Consider the following 20,837-nt stretch of genomic DNA (forward strand, 5'->3'; position numbering starts at 1 on the left):
AGGAGCAGGAGGGGCTGCGGATGTGCAGTTGTATGCGCCGTGCTCCTGCCCGTGCTGCAGCAACGCGTGTTAGTCACACGTCATTAAGGCATCCAAGGTCATTTGTCTAAAAGGTACTGTTTCTCACAGTCTGAGCAAAGTCCCACCATATGAAATCAGCAATCAACAGCACGACAAGAAGGACTACAAAAGCAGGCTGAAATACAGATGCATGTGAACAAACTTTATTGTATCTCAATGCACATAAAAATGTACTTAATTTCTTTTCCAAGCTAATCTTCCAATTGACTATGTTAATCTGGAATAGCTGAACTGAACGGGAATTGCATAATTTAATTCAGAAAAAAAAGCAGAAGAGTTGAGTTTCATCATTTGTAAAGAAAAGCCCCAAATAACTTTTCCTTTTTACTTTTCCTTTTTACTGTACCCAAGGGTACATTCTGGGAGCACTGTACACCACCACCTTAAGTTGAAGTTTTCCAGTGGTAAAGGATTGCAAGATTTTCACCAAGAGGCTAAGAAACTCTCATTTTAAGATATTTAGATCAGGTGGATTTTCCCATCACCCAGTAGCATGTGTTCACATTATAAAATTAAATAGAATGAAATAGAAATTCTCGAATCAGTTCTAACTGGGTCTTTGATTAACAGGATACATTTTTCAGCTTTGAAAAGTTCTTTTAACTTACTGGATCATAATCAAAGGTGACTTCACTGAGACAGCACAGTATTGTTAACCTGTACTCGAGTAGTAGAGGGGACGTAGTAGGAGGGAATCCCTCTGTGAGTAGGGAACGTAGACTGTGATCAGCTGAATTGCTCCGCAGCTCCTTACTGCCTCTCTACAGCGCCCAAAAAGGGAAAACTCACTCTTTTAACAGCCGCCTTCAACCCCAGCAGGGCCACATGCCTAGGATGGGATGCTGGCAGACAGCATGCCTTGGGTTCGGCCACGCACAGTTTAAACCCCAGTCCGGTTGGCAGAGCCTGTTGGAAGGATCTACCACGGACCATCGTCCACTGGGGTTACTCACTGATTCCTGACTGCACCATCCTATTTGTGATGTGGGTCTACTGTACAAGGGAAGAGCATGGCCAGTTTCCATTGCTCTGGTGGACTTTCTATGCTGTAGATTCTGTACATTATTCCACCACAGTAAAGCTAAGTGATATCCTGCCTTTGGTACAACCCCAACAGAGTACTGCCAGCTTACTTTCCTCTACATATCCTACTGGTTTTGCTGTTAGTCTCTCAGGATAAACATATACCACTATTTTAGATTCTGTAGTAGTTGTTTTTCCAGTCAAAACCAGAAATAGGAACCTTTGGGGAAAAAAACGGTAAATATGTTAGCTCACTTAACAGATGATTTAAATTTCACTTCATCCCTCAAGGAGCGTAATTGGCATAAAACAGAAGGCTCATCTGTGCTGGAAATGGTGTTGCAAATGGTGGTATTTCAACAAACTGCTTATTAAGGGCTTTACAGTAGTAATACACACTTGTCTCGAAGTTCCTCAGCATTTATAACAAGTTGACAGATACTCAGTAACTAAAGGTCATTTTATAAATAACAGATTCTTATTTTATAGTCTCAAGTACATGCTTTGAAATTGTTAGAGAGCAGATTAAACACTGAACTCCCCAGACACAAGTATCTGTTGCGTAGGATCATATATCATGTAAATGGGCTTGTTGAAACACCTGACATTTACTCGTAACACACACTGCTAGAAGTGGCAAAACCATTCAGTTCTTAGTCATTTATACATTGAATTTATATGTTGATTTATAGCTCCCAATTTCAATGAACAAAGAATACTCTGTATTATATAACGGTTGCATGCAAATAAAATTAAATTCTGTGATCTCCATGTTCCTTAATCAGTAGACACAAACCACTGGAAAAGCTGGAAGGACTCAGCACTGTCAAGTCTGTTCCCAGGGCAGAGCTGTGGCCACTGAAACTGCTGAAAACATTCCTAACAAAGCCAGTGGTTTTGCACCAGGTGTGTAACTTCCATGCACAAGAGCAGATCATTTACAAATGCAATTATTGTCACTTCTAACACCAGCCATTTGATTTGCATCAGTCTTTACAGTGAACTTCCCAATGCGGTTCAAAGGGGAAGAATTCCCAATACCACCATTCCTCACCGTGAGGCTCTTGGGTACCAAACACTGGCAGGTGCACCAAGCCCGTTCCAGCACCGGGTCACGGATCGGTAGGAGGTGGGTCAGGCAGTTCTGTTATCACAGAAGCCCTGCAAAACCTGTGTTGCTGCACCTATACCCTCCAGCAGGAAGAATTTACCTGGAGACCCTTTCCCAGAGGTCTGAAAATCAACAGTTAAGCAGGATGGCACACAGAGACTTCTTTTGCCTTAGAATGGGAGATGCCTTTTACAGCGATTCAGCAGAGCAGTACCCTCTGTGTGTTTATACTTGGAGTAAATCAGTCTGCTAAGATTCAGCCCTTCCTCTGCTATTACTTTGGCTATAGAGAGTAAAATTAAAATAGATAATAACAGGCAGGGAAAGGCATGGTATTGCTCCTTCATTAATTGTTCAATATTTTTACCTAGAAGCCAGTGAAAACTTGGCCACTGCCTCATCGGTAAATAACCAGCCTCTCATAAATACATACCAAGATGAAGAAATAGAAAGTCCACTAATAATTCAAAAAGATTAAAGTCCAAATAGCTGAGAAATGAAACTCCTTCATAAATCCCACCTTCAGTATGTTAAATTATTAATTTATTTTTAAGCAAGAAACATCACATTCTAATAGCTCTTGCTGGACAGCCAGTTAAAAAAGCATAAACCAACATCAAAGAAATAATAAAACACTGAAAGAATGACATTTTTATTTGTTCTTTTTAAGATGTCTAACTTTGTATTTTGCATATCAAAACTGGTAATTTCTAATGAGACAGGTTTCTGAAAATTGTTTGCTTCTTGACAAGACTTCAGCTCATGCCTTTTCCAGCTATCTAAAACTTCAGCTCCCTCCAACTCCTACCAGCGGCCAGGCGATCACATAAAGTGTTATCACAGATAAGGTTTAGCCAAATTAACCAGTCAATTTTATCACTCTCTTAGTTCTAGAAGTGCCAAATGAATCTAAGATCAACAAAATACAAAGGATCTTTCTTAATGGATAAGCGGAACGGAGAGAGGTCTTTTAAGGGCGGTAGGTGCTTTTCAGTGTTAGTTGTATAACAGCAATCTGTACCAACACACACAGAAAGAACACAGCTTATAACTTTGTACTCGTTTCTAAAGTGATCATAGCTATTTTTCATTATAAGGTGATTAGTATCTTTTTTCTAAGCAACTCTTTTGCCATTTGAAATAGCACGCTGCTTGTAGGTTTTAAGTAATTTTGATGGATACTTTCCTCTGTTCATCATCCATCAAACCCTGTGTAAAATTCCCCACAAAAAGTATCCTGTATCTTAAAAAAATAAAATTAAAGAAAAAGCATCTTTGTCACTCTACCCTTCTGTGGACAGGATGACAAGCCCATTGTCTTCCTCAACTTTACTGTCATTAACCACCCTTGTAAATCAAAGAATTTCACTATTGCATGGTGGTGGTGGTGTTGCAAAGCTGTGGGGCCACCCATGCCCACCACTTGCCTAAGCACTGCTCAGGTCACAGCGTACCTTACTACTAGCACTGGCTGTCTTGAAGCCAGCAGTCTTTAAAGATGTTTCATTCCTATTTTGGAATTTTGGCTTTTGTAAGAGTTGTTCTAAGCAAGAATACAAACATTGTACAAAATACAAGCTACCGTTAGGAATGAAAGAAAAAAGTTGTTGGATTTACTAGAATAAAATTGACTGTGGATGTAATGATGTTTGCCTTCACCTCCAGCTCACCTTAGGTCTCATTATAAGCTTAAATTTTTCACATCAAATAGCACTTTTTCATTATAAATTAATTTAGCCTCTAGAAATGTGCATCATCTAGGTACATACATGAGTAGACAGGTGCAAAACAAGTATTCTAACTAGTTTCATTGAACTAACAAGTTTCATTGAATGTGTTGATAAAAATAACTGTGCTCTAAATTGCAGTACTTGAAATAAATTTGAAGCAGCTTGGATATTGACTGGAAAGTAGGCACACATGTACCAGCAGTCAAGGAGTGGAAACAAACTCTGTTGTCAACACCCAAACATTGCTTTTTGGTATTAAAACTGAGTAGATCTAGTGATGCAAATTACTGGTTACTGTACATCTGATGGAAGTGCGACAGAATACATCCTTATGCTCTAAACTCTGGAGTTGGATTAGATTTTTACACATTTGAAGTTTAAAAAGAAAAAAGCTTTAGGCATGTGTGAATGGTAGTACCAGAAACAATTTTCAAGCTTCCTGCATGCACACCCCATCCGCTTCCCACTTTGATGCTGGGGCAAGACCTAGGTACATAGCAGGCCAGAAGGGAGCTGCCATTCTCCCCAACCATGCCCTTGAAGCACCAAGAACCAGGACCTGCAAACCCCAGCCCTGCAGTCTGGATGTCATCTCTGCCCTTCGATCCTGTTTGGATTAGGCCCTTGAGGCTAAACGATGCTCCTACAGCACAGGCAATGGAGGTTGGGGCGGCCAGAGGAAAATGTTGCAAAGCAACCGTAAGCGTTCCTTACACAGGAGTCTTGCAATTGAACTTTTAATGGAAATGAGCAACCTGCAACCTAAAATCCTAGCAAAGAACTGGGAGGAGAGGTAAGGGAGAGAGAAGCAGGCTGCTCCCCAAATTGCCCCCCCCGTTAGGATCCAGGAGCATAGCTTTGGCAAACAGCATGTTGTTACAACTTGAGACAGATGGAAATGTGCTTACTTGTCAAAGCTGTTATCCCCCAAGAGGAAAGAAATTATGTTGTCTTGAACACGCTGTGGGTAACAGACAGGGAAAGGTCCAGAAATAGAACAAAACTAATAATACAAAACTAGGTTTGGAATATGAAATGAAAGCTGTCTTTTGCACAGAAAGGGGTGTGTTTTTTCTTAACAGATAAAAAAACAGAATTTTTTTTAGTCCCAATAGTACAAGTACTACAATAGGCACGCATTGTCCTGAGGAAGACACAACCTATTACAAATAAATTACTAATGTTTGTCATACAGTATTAGCAATAGGATAATTTCTGTGATTAAGGAGTGTACAAATTCTGGTCTATATGAAATACCGAATAATATGGGATACTAAGCTTTTAAAGAGCCTTTGAATTCTAAATGCAGTACAACCAACTCATGAATGGCTTTAAAAATTTTAGATACTAACAATAATCTGAGTCTAGCTTTGAAAAAAATGCAGAATTTTCTTCATAAGCCAGTGGCTCCTTCAAGGTCAATTTAATAATGAACTGCATCTTTTCATTTAAAGCACATTTCACAATAAAGCTCAAGAAAAAAACCAACCTTCAATTTCAACAGCAGTATGTTTTTCTAATACTGCTCATTTCTTTCCATCGAAACAAACCCACTCTAGTACCATACCTTTGTTCTTCATCTACTGAATCCACATCAGAAAACAAATGCTAATTGCATCTCTTCCATTAAGGCAGAAGATGACATACAAACAGAAAGATTCTTTGCCCTATGGGTGCCAAGATAAAAAAAAAAAAAAAAAAAAAAACTTTCTATTTTAAAAATGTCCATTTACTTTTACTGAATTTTTAAGTCTCCACCTTCCATTAGAAGAAAAAAAAAATTGCAATTAACATAAAATTGTTGTGATTATTCCATTTTAACATTTATTCTTGCATAGAAAGCCAAATAGCCAGACACATCCATTTCAGACAAGTTATGGCATCAGCAGCACCCATTATTCCACAGAAACCACATTCAAGTCCAACTAGAAAAGGAAGTTTCAAAATGCTTCCATATGCATTAAAACAATTTTTAAAACCTTTTAGGTTTTGTGTTCCGAGTCTTTAGAAATGGTGACTTTTTGATTAGGTTTGGTAGCCTCGTCCATCAGTTCCTTCAGTTGCCCAATCTGTTCATCACGGAAGTCATTAAGTTTTTCTTCTGTGAGCTGGATTCCATATAGAGTCTTTTCTCTCAAGTTTTGTTTGTCCTCAATAATTTGTTGCTGTATCACTGCTGCATAGTTCTAGTGAGGAAGGAATATAAAGGTCACAAAAATGACAAGTGCAGGATTCAGGTCAACTTTTTTTAATACCATTTTACCATAATAGCATACTCTTACCCAATCTTCTACAACATTCTATTAATCAACAACAAATGACAAAAAAAATACACTTTTTGTAAGAAAGAAAAGTTATTAATTTCTAGTATCTGCAGTCAATTTTATGTAGATAGTTTAAAATGCATATCATCTATGTACAGATTAATTTGTCATATCATATACTACTACTGAAAACAAAACAGAATTTAATTACAGGTGAAATATATTTATGTAGTTGTAACTATTAAAATTTATGTTTTCTATCTAGCAGAATATCAATAGGATTCACTTTGTAAACTGATATATCTGGAAAAGTATTATTCTCAAAGAAATGTATTAGAAAAAGCAATCTATAATTAGACAAATGTCCAAAAGCCTTTCTGCCTAACCACTCTCTGCATTTCTGGGAGCTGTTAAGATCATTTGCACCCAGCCCTGGCCTGCTTGCTCCAAAAGTGGTAGGAATTCAGCAACTGTGAGACTTCTCTCATTCTGCCAGTTTTGGAAGAAATTAGTTCACAAAATTCAAAGTTAGGGGAGAATAAGAAGGGGCTTCAAGGACAGATACCTCTGTATTGCGTGCTCATTCCTGAAGGAAAAAAAAAAAAAAAGGATAACCCCCTTTCTATACTGCTTTGAACGTAAGTTTGTTCAGACTTACTTTCAATTCTGTTGTAACAGAAAGCGTTGGGACCATGTTTACTTAAGTAACAGCGTTTATGTCAGTGGATAGGCAAAATGGTCAGTATGTATTACATCAATACCAGGCTGAGGACCATTATAAAAGCAAGACCTTCTCATGCGCAGAAACAGAAGTGACCAACAGGTCACACCAGTAATGGGGGCATAGCTGGAAAATTGCTTTCTCACTACTTTGGAGCAATCTTTGACCATTACGACTTTTCTAAATTACAATACTTGAGGTTCTGCAAGGACAGCGGTTCTGCAAATTGCATTCGGCTAGCACTGCTACCACTGACACCGCTGTGTTCAAAGCCCATCAGCACGGATCCTGTGTGCTCCTCAGCTCCCTCTGCCCAGCACCAGTCCTGCTGCAGCAGCTTCCAAAGAAGTTGTAGTGAGTGAATTTGTCCAAAGCCTCATGGCATATGTACTTACTGAAGTCAGTGAACCTACTGGGATGTTTAAAAGTTAAGCACAGATTTAAACACTGGGTTGGAAGGGAGCCTAAGCTTTCATTTTTCTTAAGAGGAACTTAAAAACAAACTCCACAATTAAGAAATTAATTTCAAAAGTTAATTTTTGTTGGAAAAAATACAGGCTTCTCTCCTACTTTAGTAAGATATCCCTTAAAGCGCCCTTAAAGTTTCAAGCACAACTGAATATAGTATAAGAAACTGAGCTAAAAAAAAATATATTCTGAGTAAATAAGAATGGTAACTGTGTTACATGGAAATGCTTTCTTTTTTTTTTAAATAAAGGGTCAAATATTGGGAGTATTCAAAAGCACAGGATTATAGCAATGAAATAGAACCATTATTTTAATTTCCAATTTTCAGCTAAAAGAAGCCTTATTATTGCATACTGAATTGTTAATCCAATTACCAGCAAAATTACTAAAGCCACTAGTTCAGCTGTATGTCTAATAATTCCAGAGAAGTGGGTGAGAAGGAAAAATATTATTCACGAGCGTGTGATAAATTTCAAAACAACAACATTTACTAACATAAATACACTACATTGTTTATGGACCATGGCAAGCCTCACTAGTCAGCAGGATCTTACCAGTCCTTCTGCAAAGCTTAATTCATAGCTACTTAAAGAAAATAGATCAAACAAACTGGGGCAAACAAAAGTAAATCTTTAATACAGACTCTGAACTAAACTGATTCCTCATTTCTACAGAGATCTGTAGGAGTAGCATGTTGTGTTATAGTTACCTAATAAGGAAAATAAAAAGTTTCATAATACTGAGGTGGTTGCCCCTACATCATCTCTCCCCTTTTTACATTACATACGCATTCAGGAACAGTGACACTACAGTTAATCCCTGCAGCAATCCTACACCTCAGTGGTATTACCTTATAGTAGAGTTGGTCCAAGGTTTAGAAAGAACTAAATACAGGGTTTTTTCCCCAATGACTGAAGAATCAAACAGTAACAACAAGGTAAAAAATGATAATGGGTTAAAAAGTCTTCAGCTTCATGGTTTACAGAATTTATCAAGGCAGATGGAGAAATGTGATCTCTGAAGCTGTCAGCAGACAAGTAACACACCAACATGTTACACGTCAACTATTTCACCTCATTCTGTCTTCAAATTTCTGCACAGAACAATCCAGTCAGTATTGATTCTGGACTCCAAAAAAGAAACTCTCATTATACCAAACAACAACATTCAGAGCATGTAATTCAGAAACAATACTGAAAGCAAGCAACGTGAAACTCTCCACATCTTATCAAGAGACCTGACTAAATGTACACACCCTGAGAATCCCTCCATGCAATGTCCTGCCAGTGCAGGTTCCACAGTGGGAGAAAAGTCCTTCCCACCATTAATGATCAACCACCTGGGAGCAACCTGGGGCTACTGCTGCAGGCATGGGCTATGGTACCTAGAAATAACTGAAGTCCATTTAAAGACAGGTTACAATTTTACAAACTTTATTGACTAGAAAATCATATTTTCCAAAAATATGAAATTAATTACTGGTAAAAAGTCTGCATTTTTTTTTTTTTTAATCTAACATCAAAGCACCACGTTCACAAAGCATCAACATTAAAGAATCCAGATCTCAGAAGTGATGGTCCTCAACAAAGCCACAACGCCCACTCTCACAGATACTCTCCATCCAGACACACAGTGATGGACTGTATTTCCCTATTCCTTGACGCCAGGTGTTCTGCTTTGCAGCACTCCAGTGTGCTCCCATCTGGACGTATCACCACTGGCTCTTTTTCCCCACTCATCTTCTAGCTGAACAAATGTTTTGTACATGCCAGAAAGCCTCAATAGTGGTGGTTTCACATCGATTTGTAATGTGAACAAAAATTCAAAATTGGACCCTTAAAACATGCTGAGTTTTGGTTGGCTCATGACAGAAAATGTAACCTTCTCACCTCATTTTACCAAAAGGCAGTGATGCACCAAAGAAAATAATGTTTCGTCCTTTACAACAGCACTGGAGAGATCAACTATATGGCTTATCACACCTTCTCTGCCTGTGATGCCAGATGAGGAACGAACAAAGCTTGGGATATTTAAATGTTTAACACATTACTGTTCCCTCAGAAATTCATACTGTTATTATGTGATCAGTGATTTGTGGAAAGGTACTACAGAATTTGCTGAACGTAGTTCTGTAATTTAAGATTTGGCTTCTATACAGAAAATGCACCATTTTGCTAAGTGCACATGAACTTTAATATGTTGAACTCCAAAGTTCAGTAATAGGTTTAAAAGCGTAATGAAAACAAAACAAAACAAAAAAAACAAGCTAACATTTGTTCTTTCAGTATAACTTTGGTCACAAAATATGATGATCCCAGTCCCTCTCAGGCAGTAAGGAGGAGCAGCATGTTTGCGTATGCTCTGGTTTTCATTAGACCTTAATAGATATAGAATTTAACTACTTCCTAATGTCATCTTCGCTACCAGCAGAACTGAAACAAACCCTTGCTTAGCTTTCCCAAACAAGGGAAAATTACTTTGCTTCTGCCTTTCATTTTATTTTACATATAACTACATCTTCCAAATATAACAAAACTCCTTTGTCAAGCACGACACAAATCCCTGGCAGATTTTTCAAGGGCATCTGTCGTGGTTTAACCCCAGCCGGTAATTAAGCACCACACAGCCGCTTGTTCACTCCCCCCCACAATGGGACGGGGGAGAGAATCAGGGCGGGGAGGGAAGTAAAACTCATGTGTTGAGATAAAGACAGTCGAACGAACAACTGATGCACAATACAACTGCTCACCACCTGCTGACCAATGCCCAGCCAATTGCCAAGCTGTGGTGCCCCCCGGCCAACTCCCCCCAGTTCATATACTGGGCATGATGCCATACAGTATGGAATACCCCTCTGGCTCATTTGGGTCAGCTGTTCTGGCTGTGTCCCCTCCCAGTTTCTTGTGCACCCCCAGCCTCTTTCAGCATGAGAAGCTGAAAAGTCCTTGACTTAGTATAAACACTGCTTAGCAACAACTAAACCATCAGTGTGTTATCAACATTCTTCTTATCCTGAATCCAAAACACAGCACTATACCAGCTACTCAGAAGAAAATTAACTTTATTCCAGCCAAAACCAGGACAGCATCTTATTTCAATTATGGTTTGCACCCTGCTCACAGAACCAAGGAGACACAAAACGGAAGACAAGTAAACCTGTACCCTCACAGAGCCAGGCTCAGCGTCCACAGGGATGGCAGAAGCACACAGGTGCCCTCCTCCTTGCCCAGATGGTCAAGTGTGGCAGGTCAGTCAGGGACAACCTCTGCACCTTTAGTTTTCTTAGGCTGGTTTGTTGTTTCTTTGCAAGTAGCTCTTACCGCAATGATCCTCTGCCTGCACCAGCTGTACAGTTCTGGGCACCTACACGAAAAACAAAAAGCAAACCACCAGCTGAATGGTAAAAGCCTTTGCCCCGTGTATATGACTGCCACCAGAAACAAAGAGGATCAGAATCAGGTTCAAGTCAAGACAACCTCTCCTGACCATTTACCATCAAAAGACAGCTGATTTATCCAGTATTCAATCCCAGCATGCTGGCCGTCCGTACCACAGACACCCTCCGAGTCCTGCTCCTCCCACTATCCATGCCAGTCCTAAAGGAGGGTAACAGTCTGAGGTGCAGACCGGCCAGGTCCCTGCATTGCCAAAAGTACACACAACCGCAGAGGCAGCCCAAAACTCTCCGTATCGCCAACGCAGGGAGGCAGATGCCTCAGCTGAATGCTCTGATGTGCTCCTTAGCGATACTGGTTCTGCCTACAGACCACGCTGGCACCTACAGCATGCATGCTGAATCCAGCCATTAGGCTCTCTTAAAATCCTATGACATGATTAAATACTTGAATCTCCAAGTGATTTCTACAAAAACACAGAAGGTGAGTATTTGCTGTAATCAGTAACCACAGGGGTTTTTTATTTAAATTCACTGAAGCGAATACACAGTTTTCCTCTGCTCTCTGATTCATAAGCATTCACAGAATGCACAAATTCATCAAAAGGGCAAGGCGATGGGTGACATTTGAGGTCTTAAAATACCACACATTACAGAAAGGATGTCAGCCTTGTTGTTTGCAAAGTTGAGAAAGGATTAAATACAAAAATAAAAGCAAAAAAACACACAGCCAAAAACCCCACTCCCTGACTCCCAGATGTATAGACTCCCACCTGATCCAGTACATGCTGATAGACATTTATATCCCATGCAAATACAAAATGCTGATAGACATTTATAATTTAATCATAAGATTAAATGGGTTAACAGCCCATTTGCCCATTTTCACTGGGAAGAATAGTAATCATCATTTCTATTTTCTTTGACGTCCTCCTCAACATCTACAATGCAACATTTTAGACAATCGCTCCAAAAAATCTCTGTAAGGTTGATTTAGATAGAAAAAGTCAGGATAGACATGTCTGTTCACAGTACCTGTATGATTCACTTTCTTGCCAGATTTTCTCTTAAAAAAAGGTTTAAAATTTTTATGTCCCTTAAGCAGTTAAAGTATAAAGCCGATGTATTCATCCATTCCAAAAAGACTATCTCCGCTTGCAGTCAAATTAATGATAACACATTATCATTATGACATAACATAAACATAACATAACATAGACAACGTTACTGGGGCCAGATCAGAAACTGCTTCTCTGAGACATGTTAAACAAACTGGGCACAGTCAGGCACTGAAAAACCCTATCAAATTATTTTAAATTTATTTTTCTCAGGGTGACATCAAAAAAACAAGCATGGTCTGAGAGGCCACACTCCTCACTCCCTGGAATTTCACTTAAAACTGCAGCATTTCAAGTTCTGCTGCTGCTACTAGGACCAAAATCAAACACATGCTGCTAGGACAGTAGCATGAAGAAACGTATGTTGAATGAATTATTTTATGCACATTCAGACAGAATTCTGCAACTGATTTACTGTATTTTTTACTACAAAACTGTTTTGTTTGTTAAACTAATTGAGTATCAGCAAAAGACAAAATCTTTATAGAAGTGATTTTTAAATGGGAGATACACCTCATGAAATTCCAGAGCATCTTCACATATTTTACCTGACGCTGTAAGTATAGTTAGAAATGTAATAACAAACCCAGGAAAATTCTACCACACTTAAACTCAGCTTAATACACAATTTCAGTGGATATTTTCATACACTTGCGTACACATCAAGCCATAAGAACCTACACTTCACCCCATAAGACCACTTAAAATAGCCCATAAACATTTTAAAAATTGCATAAATGTGATTACTGACAAATAAATTACCTAATCTGAATAAACAGCTATGTGAAGTCACACGTACTGCAACAGGAACAATGTATTATCAGACAATTTCAATCAGACAGTTTTTGTAAAGGACACACCATGATCACTTAGGAAAAAAGTCAATATACTATGAAGGGTGGTGAGTAAGCCTTCCTCCTGCTTTTGGAAACACTCATCAAACAGTATTTGAATGATACCAGGTAATGACATATGGCTGGCATTATCAGAGTTTCTAACATGGAAAATTAAAATAGTAATTGCTGGGAAAAGGGCAACAGAATGAAGATGGGAATTTCATTCTGAGGTACCCAGAAGGGCAGAGGACCTCTGGGGAATAAAGATGTCCAGCTCCTACTGCAAATCTTGACAGAAGGTAAAAAAACCAACTTTCTCTTTGGGCATTTAAATCACCTGAGCATCCATTACACGCGTAACAGCAAACCAGAGGCAACTCTTAGCAAGAGGAACTTGCACGAACATTCAGCACTGGCTTAAGACTGCTCCTGCTGAAAGCCTGGAGGATGTAGGGTGAGTGGCTACTGCTGGGTGGTTTTACAAAAAAAAAAAAAAAAAAAAAATTTATTGACTGTAGTGTGAGCACAAGAAGGAAATCTCAAAGATTATTCTCTTTTTGAAAATGCTATAGGACTTTACATGTAACCCTGGAAAACACCAGCATCCAAAAGTATGAGGCCAAATGTTTCATCCACAGACGCTCCAGCTCCAGTGCAGCAGACAATGTTCACATTCTGAGGCAACAGTAAGGCCTCTAAAACAGCATGGTGCTCCAGTTAAATAAAGCATTACAAACAAGTTGATTGTCATAAAAATATGGTTATGCTATAAATTTAACAGGCATATACGATAAAAAACTAGCAACAAGCTTATTTATGATAGGAACCAATGTTTTTCAGGTTCTAGCATCTCATGTTTTCTTGTTCTAGCATCTCCTTCATTACCAATGTCACAGCACAGAATCCACCAACAAAATGCTTATTATCTACTAAGAGAGGCAGAGTTGTGCAAAGTAACACCAAGTTTTCGGGTTTCAAAACCAGGAAGATTTTCCCAGCACGAACATGTTCTAGAAATCCTTGATATTTTCCATTAATAATAGAAGTGTTCAGTTAAGCAGAAGTTAGGATGTAACATATTAAATAGGTTTACTATCAAAGGTTTACTATGTATAAAAACACAAACACTTAAAAAACAGACTGAGTAGCTTATATGACCAGTCATAAGAACACTAAGTTGAAGCTTTAAGCACATATATGTAAGAATCAAAAAGTACATCAGAGTTACTTTTATTAAAGCTGAAACATGACTCACTCTATTTTAAAGAAAAAAAAAAAAGCACTCTTCTTGGAAATTAAAGGGAAGCATATTTTCCTACAAATTTTTTAAAAGAATGGATCATGTGAAAGAACAAAAATAAAATTTTTAAAGCATTGTTTTCTAGTCCAGCAGCAGTGCAAACTGCATTCCTCCGAGGATGAGATCCCTGTCCTTCCCCTGTGCATCACCACCTCTAGAGCAGGGCAGCTGAGGAATCTCCCAAGGGAAAAAAATCCCAGAGCAGGGCTAAACCAGAGTTGGTAACTCACAGCCACTGTCCCTGCCCCTCTGCTGAGGCAGCCACTACAGTGACACTCCAGAAAGGGAAGGAAAGACAGGGAGAGCAGAGGAGCACACGGAGTTCATTTAATCACAAATGGTACAAAAATGACATGGTTTGCCAGAGGCCAAACCGGTTCCTCAAGCACCCTTCAAGACCACAAGTGTGAAGAACCCATCTCACTATGGGATATATCTCCTACCCCCAAAGAAAAACAATGCAGGTGAAATAAAATCCTCCCTTTTCTAACAAAGATACCCAATTGTAATTAATGAGGAGTTCTAAAAACAAGTTGTGTGAAGAGCAGTTTGGATAAGCTATTTTGTATTTCAGTCCATTATTAGATGGAAAGATTTGTAGAGGCCATTTCAAGCCAATGGGATAGTCTAGCATTTGCGATGGGATGTAATTTAGATGCAATGATCTAAAAGTTACAAGCCTAATTGAAGCTAGAGATGGAGGTTGTCTTTGTGCTGAGCATCAGAGAGAGAAACTTCTGTCTTAAACGTGATGTGATGACTGGATATGCTGTCCTCCAGAGATGTGAGTCTCATCACCGCGAATGCAACTACGTGTCTCTCTCTCTCACTGGCTGTAGATGACTAGTTTCAGTCAACTTCATTCCTTTCTTGTGGTAAAAGGAAAGTGTTCATTAGTTGTTTTGGTTTGTGTCTTTTTAATTACAAAAGGCAACAAAAATACCATTTCTCCTTGCATGAATCTATAATCTCTCCCCTGGAGTTTGTTTTATCTTTGGTTAACACTGCTGATGTCAGACTCAACAACATCCTGAAGTGAAACACATGATGCAAAAAAAAAACTGTAGTACCTTTTTACCCTTAGAAAACTTTGAATTATGTATATTTTAATTTCTAGGGATGAAAGACCATGTCACTGTTTCTAATTACAAAGCACAGAGGTAAAACAGATTTCTCCAGGACAAAGTTACTGGATCATAAAGAATGGGAACAACCAGAAAACTTCAAAGTTTTCTAAAAGTTAATCTGAAAGGAAAAGCCATGAGAACCTTAACAATATCATGTTTTCACAGGAGATTCAGGAAGGATGCTAGAATACATGACTATCGACCAAATTTCAGGGTGGTGATCACAGTAACACAATGATGCACATACTGTAACTATACAGAACTGCTACCATATTAAGGGGTTGCGGGGTTTTTGTTGCTTGCTTGTTTGCGGTTTGGGAGGACAGAATTAAAAATTGTTCGGCTAAAATGGAGCCAGGGAATACAATTATGTAATACTTAGTAATCAGCACATAGAATTATTATTTGATCAGGAAGGTATAAAATGGACTATTTTTTTTGAACACAGTTTACTAATATTGTTAAACTGGAAGAAATTACATTTATTTAGAGGAATGTGAAAAAAGCTCAAGGACTAACTCCTGTTTATAGCTTAAATAACATGTTGTTTTAATGTTCTTTTTTCTATGTAAGACTTGTAAGATCATAATTTGAGATGAAAGTGGGAAGTTTGTGGCCTGACTGTCAAGGTAAACATATATAAATGCTATTAAGTCCAAAATGGAGCACAATACATTACAACACATCAGAATGACTTTACTGTCATTTGAGGAAAAACAAGCTGTGATTAATTATTTCTTTCTGGATGCACAATACTTATATCAGTATTGTACATCAGGGCCAAAATCTAGGTCACTAAAAGCTTTTTGCATCATCTGATAACAACCATAGTCTCTAAGATCCTCACCACTTACGTTAATAAGCTTCATCTCAGGCCTTAAATAGAAAGCTTGAGCTTTTTCTAGGGAAGAAGAAAGGGGAAAAAAAAAATCAGAACATACTTGAAGGAAAAGCAACATTTAAGAAAAAATAAAATGACCAATTACATTCTGAAAAGAGAGATCAATCTGAAATGTAGATGCAACACAAGAAACTGGGCAGGAGGAATTGATGGGACGTAGAATGAAAGAGATGGTCACACAGGTGGGTTCCAATGGATCGACAAGATCCTGTCATGGTTCTCTTCCATTGGACAGGTTGTATCATTCAAAGTGTGAGCTCCACCGAAAAAAAAGACTTCTTTTATGAAAGAGTAAAAAAAAAAAAAAATTCTCCTCTGAAGTACTTAGCAGTATTTGAGAATCTTTTAAATTGGTACTGGAGACAAAAATACTTGGAAGAGAAATATATTAAAAACCCCATTAGAACTTAATATAGTTAACAATTTAAGAACAAAACATGGACCTTCAGTTTGGACCTTCATCTGTAAAAATTATTATGAAGTTATGATGAAATTACCCTGTTAGTAATACCAATCTCTAAGACAGCTGTGACAGGACAAATAAGCTACAGACCAGAAAAGTTAAATTTCTTTCAAGAACATTGTTTCATATTTTCATACAAATCCTAATAAATCCTCAGCAATTTGAAAGACTGTTATTTCTTGACTCAGTTTCTATTTTGCTTTGACATTTTATGCTGTGCATGGCAGCTCTTTGGCTGATAAAAAAGCTGTCCCATGCACTTTTGTCTACTACTGATGTTTTGTCTGGCAAATATAATGCTACAATCTCACAGAATATTCAAGGGTTTATCACATGCTGTTAATTTAAAGCAAAGCAAGCGAAAAGACTGGAAGTGTCTATCACTTCGTTTTTAGGAACTTCTTCAATGTATCAGTTATACTGTAATATTTGTATTTAAATATTAAGCTAGGAAATCTTGGCAAAGTGCTTCACTGCAGGTAATTCCCAGATAAATATCAACACTAAGTACAGGCATTTTACCTAAAAAAAAAACCTAAAGACTGTTTTAACAACATAATCACACAATTATAATTAAAGCGCACAATGCAAACATCACTTACAGACTCCTGTATCGATTCTTTAAATACAGGACAAGCATCTTAAATTTGCAGTTACTTCTTTCAGAAGTATTACTTCCAGATTTTCAAGGAAGATAATGATTTTTCATCTAGATATTCGCAAAAGGAAAATAAAGCCTGTTTCCAAGACAACCACATTAGTTTCCAGACTGCTAGATACTAAGAACATGCAAAAGATTACATATCCCAGATGATGACACTTGAAAGACTTTCCACACATGTTCTTCTACTCAATTTATACCCAATGAAGCATTTCAAGTGTACATATATATCCAAAAGAGACTCAGTATTCTTATTTTTCCATTACTCACATTCCTATATGCTCATTAGAGCCAAAACCTTAAACTAATACAGTAACGAAAAAAACCTCAAGTATAAACAAAAATTTAATCCACTAATAGGCATCTTGCATTGATTTCCCTGACACCACAAATAACCTTTCTGCTGAAGGTGCACTGAATTTTTTACTTTAATGGACCTGTAGAAGAATAATGTGCTTGAATGAATTAAGTAAAAAGTCATGGGCAATATTTAATAAACTGACCAGAAGGTCATTAGTTTAAAAGTCAGATTCATCCCTTAGGACAAACAGACAGAAACTTCCCCAGTTTTAAGGGAACATATTCTACATTCGCTGTTCCAATATAATACATGGGATACTAATTTAGCAGAGCTAATTTCGCAACAGAAAATACTGAGTGAAAGGCTGATTTACTTGGCCAGTCTTACCAAAGTCCTTCTAGTAACAGGGGAGAGAGACAAGCCCTACCTGGGTGCTTGTGGAGACATTTAAAACAGACAAGCAAGGAGTCATTAAAGTTTATCTACCTGCTTCTTCAACATGAGACAAACATTTTGAGGTGTGCTCTTCACAGAGCACTACATAGGGGACTGGCCATCAATAAAAGAAAGCCTACATACAGGTGGATTCCTATTATTTCAAAAATTTAAAAATACTGCCACTAGGAAATACAGGTAAATTGTTATAAGGGCGTTACTTCGCTAAGTATGATGTTTAGTCCAGTACTTTTGAGAGTCCTACTCTATAGAAATAAGTCAGTGTATTTGACCACAATCATTTGGTTACAATTCGGTCCTTCTTGGATTTAAATAGCAGCAATAGGGCATCTCTATGAAAATAAATGCATACTGATGTAACTGACATTTTCCTTAAGGCAACTAACAACATACTGGTTTATATTTGTCAACTCACTCTGTGGAAAGAAGGCTTATTACAGCAATAAACATGTACCTCATAGTACTTAACAAAAGGCAAAGAAGATTAACTCATTAGTCTCTGTGCTAGACCCAGTGCAAATTTTTAAAGTTCTTGTTGCTGCAGCAAAAGATGCTAAATCATGTTCAAGTTTTAGACCAGATATATACTTTGTATACATATAAACGTACCTCTGACAAATGAAGTTAATAATATAAATTGTTTAAAAGGTCTTCCATATCCTCCAAGCAATAGAACAAATCACAACATTTCCTTCTTCTTTAGTTTTACTGCTCTCAAAATTACAACAGAAAAGTTTCTTACTCTGTTTTGTTTTCCTAAAATATTGTGATATAACATATATGCAGCCAGAAAGTCTTCTGATACAACAGGGCAGACAAAAAAGGTCAGAGAAATTAAAAGTTCCCATTCTAAACATAATTCTAAAATTGTGTTGAATTTTTTAGCAGTTTCTTAAGGTCAAAAAACTCTAAAGCATACAAATTATGTATCTTACCAAGGGTTTTTAACTTGCAAATTTTTACACAATCTCTGAACTACTTCAGAAGTAGCCACAGAAGTTAACTGAAGAAAACAAACCTGTCATCAGTATGTTCAAGTGCTGCTATAAAGGAGCGTGCATCTCTACTGACTACATCACAGACCCCAAATCTGAAAAACCCACAAACTTCTGAAATCACCTGCAAGTCACTATCTATTTATCACTTTATCCAATGGTTCTGACATTTAAGAGGATTTTTATAGCATCTGTCACAATACAGCAAGTATGGACTGGGCTGTCACAGAAGACTGGAGGGATTGCGTACAAAAGGAAAAAGGAAAATTCACTGATCTGCTGAACAAGTTTCAAAATTCAATAAAGTACTGTATAGAGACCCAACTGGAAAGCACTTCTGAAAAACTCCATAAAATACTCTGTACTGTTCTTGGGGAGATCGAATACATATCAAATTCAAGCCTGAACACGTTCTCCTGTAATCTCAATACAACAAATACTTCAAAATTAACTCACCTGAATCTTGTTCTATTCCTTCTTTTTTATTTCTGCTATTACAGGAGGTTTCCCAATTATTAAAGGGGTCTTCTTTGAATTAGCAAATGACAGGGAAAACAGGGTAGGGGAGTAATAAAGCGATGGAAATCAAGTAAGTCAAATAGCTTAGAGCTGTGTGTACTTCATTTTGAAATGAATATTCAGTTAACAAAAACTTAAGCTTTTGCAACAAAAATCCAGACTGCCTACTTATTCCTAAAATTCTCACCCACCTAGAACCTCTCTTTTTCCTCTGTGCAACCACAGGCTGTCCTGTTCCAAGCAAAAACACATGTTGAACTGGAATAGAAGTTAATTTACCTCAATAATTTAAAGGAAAGCATCTTAAAAACAATGTGAAAACACCAGAGCCAGGAAAATACCAAGGCAACCTTTCAGAAACGCAAATGCACCACGTTAAGAGTGGTCAAGCCAGCTTAGCTCTGTGTTCTGGCTGCCAGCCTCCCAGGTGCTTTCACAGCCAAGTACCATGGTCTTCAGCTACAGGCAAAGCATTATCATTTGGAGCAGAAGCAGCCTGCTTGTAGAGAACATACCAAGAATGGAAAGCGTAGCATATTAGCTCTGCTTCTATGTCAAAAACCCCTGAGATAAACTACTTCTGCTCTGAGTTAAGTGGTACCATTTAATTGTTTTGGTATGGTACATCTGCATCCACTCAGATGCTCTCTCCACACTAATACAATGATACTTTTATCATTAGCATCAATGTCAAACTGCTGCACTGTTTGTTTATACTGTATAATAGAAAAAGGACTTGTTTCTTAATATGTGATCAGGATGAGTTTTCAAACTGACTAGATAATAAGTTCTAGAAAAATCTCTGCTTGCCATCCATTGATGATGCGAATAAATAGGTTACCTCAAGGTTTCTACCAGTCAGAGAATACTAAAACTATTCAAGAGGTTTCATTTGTGTTTCAAGACTTTTCAACATTAAGGAATTATCTCAACTTACATTTGCATGGCTTTAAAATTACTCTGGACTTGTTTAAAGCAATGCAATGCTATATGAACAATAAAAACTTTAATTAATTTTTAGTTGTTTATACGTCAATGAATTTTGCTTGCTAGCCAAGAAAATACAGAAAAAAAAGTCTTGTGTACCTCTGCCTGCAAGCAGGCAGTTACATGAGGATCAGGATGACTTCGTATCTCACTCTCCACTCTGCAAGATGGCTTTTAGAGCTAGCTATTTAAGGTAAACTCCCAATTAAGCTACTCTGCTTTTTAATTTAGTCACAGGATTCACTATAGAGTTAGGCCAAGATAGTAAACAGGAAAAAACTCTCAAATAAGTTGCCTGAAGACACCAGCAGAATAATCTTGAATAACATTTGCATCACCTACCACCCAGCAATGCTTCCCCTTGAACCACACTGATGGTAA

At 37.8% G+C, this 20,837-nt stretch overlaps 1 protein-coding gene across 1 annotated transcript in view; it reads right to left on the minus strand.

The window, feature by feature from the left end:
* Nucleotides 1–202: 202 nt before the first annotated feature.
* The window catches only part of SDHAF3 (succinate dehydrogenase complex assembly factor 3), a 40,471-nt gene continuing 19,836 nt past the window's right edge, over nt 203–20,837 (minus strand). Inside the window, exon 2 of the mRNA XM_069774644.1 lies at nt 203–6,131. Coding sequence (XP_069630745.1) covers nt 5,928–6,131 — 204 coding nt within the window. The 3' untranslated portion in view covers nt 203–5,927. The remainder of the gene's footprint in view (nt 6,132–20,837) is intronic.

The sequence above is a fragment of the Haliaeetus albicilla genome, chromosome 2, assembly GCF_947461875.1.
Source record: "Haliaeetus albicilla chromosome 2, bHalAlb1.1, whole genome shotgun sequence".
NCBI lineage: Eukaryota > Metazoa > Chordata > Aves > Accipitriformes > Accipitridae > Haliaeetus > Haliaeetus albicilla.